This window comes from Pteropus vampyrus, unplaced genomic scaffold (genome assembly GCF_000151845.1).
Source record: "Pteropus vampyrus isolate Shadow unplaced genomic scaffold, Pvam_2.0 Scaffold652, whole genome shotgun sequence".
NCBI lineage: Eukaryota > Metazoa > Chordata > Mammalia > Chiroptera > Pteropodidae > Pteropus > Pteropus vampyrus.
The window spans coordinates 115003-117274 of record NW_011889433.1 but is presented as its reverse complement, the minus strand read 5'-3'; the positions used below and the strand labels follow the sequence as shown (position 1 = coordinate 117274).

The 2272-nt window shown below is 57.7% G+C and overlaps 1 protein-coding gene across 1 annotated transcript in view; it reads right to left on the bottom strand.

The window, feature by feature from the left end:
• SYNE3 (spectrin repeat containing nuclear envelope family member 3) overlaps positions 1–2272 on the bottom strand; it is a 58833-nt gene that overhangs the window by 42465 nt on the left and 14096 nt on the right. Inside the window, exon 3 of the mRNA XM_023525947.1 lies at positions 820–992. Within this exon, the coding sequence (XP_023381715.1) occupies positions 820–992 (173 nt within the window). The remainder of the gene's footprint in view (positions 1–819; positions 993–2272) is intronic.

Below are 2272 nucleotides of genomic sequence, written 5' to 3'. Positions count from 1 at the left end.
TGTCACCACTCAAGGGGACAGAGGCTGAGGGCCTGTGTGTGGGTTCCGGGGGGCCATAAACTCCCTGAGTAACCCTGCCTCCTCTCTCGCCTCGGTTTCCCCATCTGGAACATGGCGATGGCCCTATCAGTCCGGCCAACATCAAGGCACTTTGGAATTCCAAGTAAAAGGGTTTGAAAAGCAGAAAACACTGTACGAAGCATTTCTCTTCCCACCCCACCCCCTAGTACATTCAACATTCAGTTTTATCCAGATGGAGAGGATGCTGGCAGGTCCTGTTTACAGAGGACCTACTGTGTGCCAAGCACTGTGCCTTGCTCTTGACATTTGCTATCTTCCCTTTCCATCCTCCTGACAACCTTCGATGAGTCTGAGGAGAGGGCAACTTTGCCAAGGTCACGCAGCAAGTAACTACCAGAGCGAGGGGCAATCCTGGGCCTGTCTGATACCCCGCCCTCGCCGTCTGGCTCCCCGATGCAGGCAGAGAACTCGGCCCAAAGAGCCGGGCAGGCAACAGGCCTTCTCACCCCAGGGCCATTCTCCCATGCTGCTGCAGGATGCACACATGGCGAGTCTATAAAGAATTAATCGTTGGCCAAAAGATGGGCTCCCACTGTCCACTGTCACCGCTAAGCCCAATTATAATCAGAAAGCGGGCGGCAGGGCTGGCAGAAATCCCAAGAGCACATCCTGTTCCCAGGAATCCTAGCTCTGGAGAAGAACGCTTTGGGTGGAGGCCCCAGGCCTGGGTGGTCGTGGGCAAGGAGGGTCCGGGGCCAACAGCAGCCAAAGCCCTGGCAAGGTCTCCGGCAACCCTACCTGTGACAGTGAGTCATGTAGGTGACTGTGTCCTCCCATTCGTCCTTGATGTCCCTTATCTGGGCCAGAATCCTGGCCTTCTGGTCCTCGCGGCAGCATGCCAGGAGCTCTTCGGCTGCCTGCAACACCAGGTCCACCTTCAAGTGCCCCTCCGGCTCCAGCTGGCATATTTTCTGTCATGGACACAAAAGCCAGTTTCCAAGGGTTAGACGAAGTGCACACGGGCATAGCCACCGACAGCGACGTGATGGGAAGAAAGAGCCTGGACTATGAGCCCAGAGGTGCTAGGGTTTGACTAGTGGCCGCCGCTCCCTTCTCTTGTGGCCTGGCAGCCTGCTGCTGCCTCTGAGGGTGGGAGCAGGGAGCGACGGGTTAGCACAGAAGCGCCCGAGCTGTCTGGTGGCTTGAGTTTCCCCTCTTCCCTGCTCGGCCTGCTTCGAGCTGTGTGAATTCAGGCAAGTTTCACCATCTCCCTGGACGACTTGGTTTGACCATCTGTAAAATGGGAGTGTTAACAATACTTAGCTCTAAGATTTCTTTTTCAGAATTAAATGAGAAAATGCACACGAAGCACGTGTCACGGTGCTGGGCCGTGAGAACCCGCCTCCCAAGTCTACGCAGGGGGCAGGCTTGCCCCAGGCCCCGGCTAAGGCTCCGGAGTCACCGGAGCTTGCGATGGTCAAGGCTGCAGCAAGTGCCCAGCAGGCACCCCGAGTCCCGCTCAGCAGCCAGTGGCAATGTGGAAAAGAAAATCCCATAGTGACTAGTGTGGACTAAAGGTCCGAGGGCCCCCGTGGAATGTTCTGGACTGAGGATTATCCATCCCCCGCCCAGAAAATTTCACACCACACAGGACCGGGGGTCCCACCACGGGACGAGCATGAATTTCCTGTCACCCCCTGAGATTTAACTGGGTTAGAAATCATCATCATAAGTAAGGACCTGTACGTCTGACTCCAGGCTGCGGAGCGCACTGCGAGCCCACTCCCCATGCGAGCGAGATGGGCGCCACGGGAATCCGGTTCTACAGACGAGGGCGCTGGGGGCCCATGGAGAGCCTGAACTTTGCAGAACGAGTCTCTGCAGCAGTCAGCGGGCCTCCTTCCCATCTGCTGCCCAGTGCGAGCTCGGCGGACTCCGGCTCCATAAACCAAGGGCGCCAACAGCTCCCGCAAAGCTCAGTCCCTCTCTGCCGAACCCAGAAGGAGTCGGCCAGGTCCGGGAAGTCGCTGTGGGGACAATGGCCCTTCCTCAAAGCCTAGTGCCCCAATTGTGTGACCTCGTCCAGGCCGCTGCTGTGCCCTCCTGAGTCCTGGTCAGGGAGGCACAGGCTGCACTACGAGACACGGGAGATCCAAGCCCCACGCCTTTTGCACGGAAGTGAGTCTGTTCTTTCCTGGCCAAGGAGAGAAGAATCGGCCAGTCCCAGAGGCAGGCAGGACACCTGGCTGAA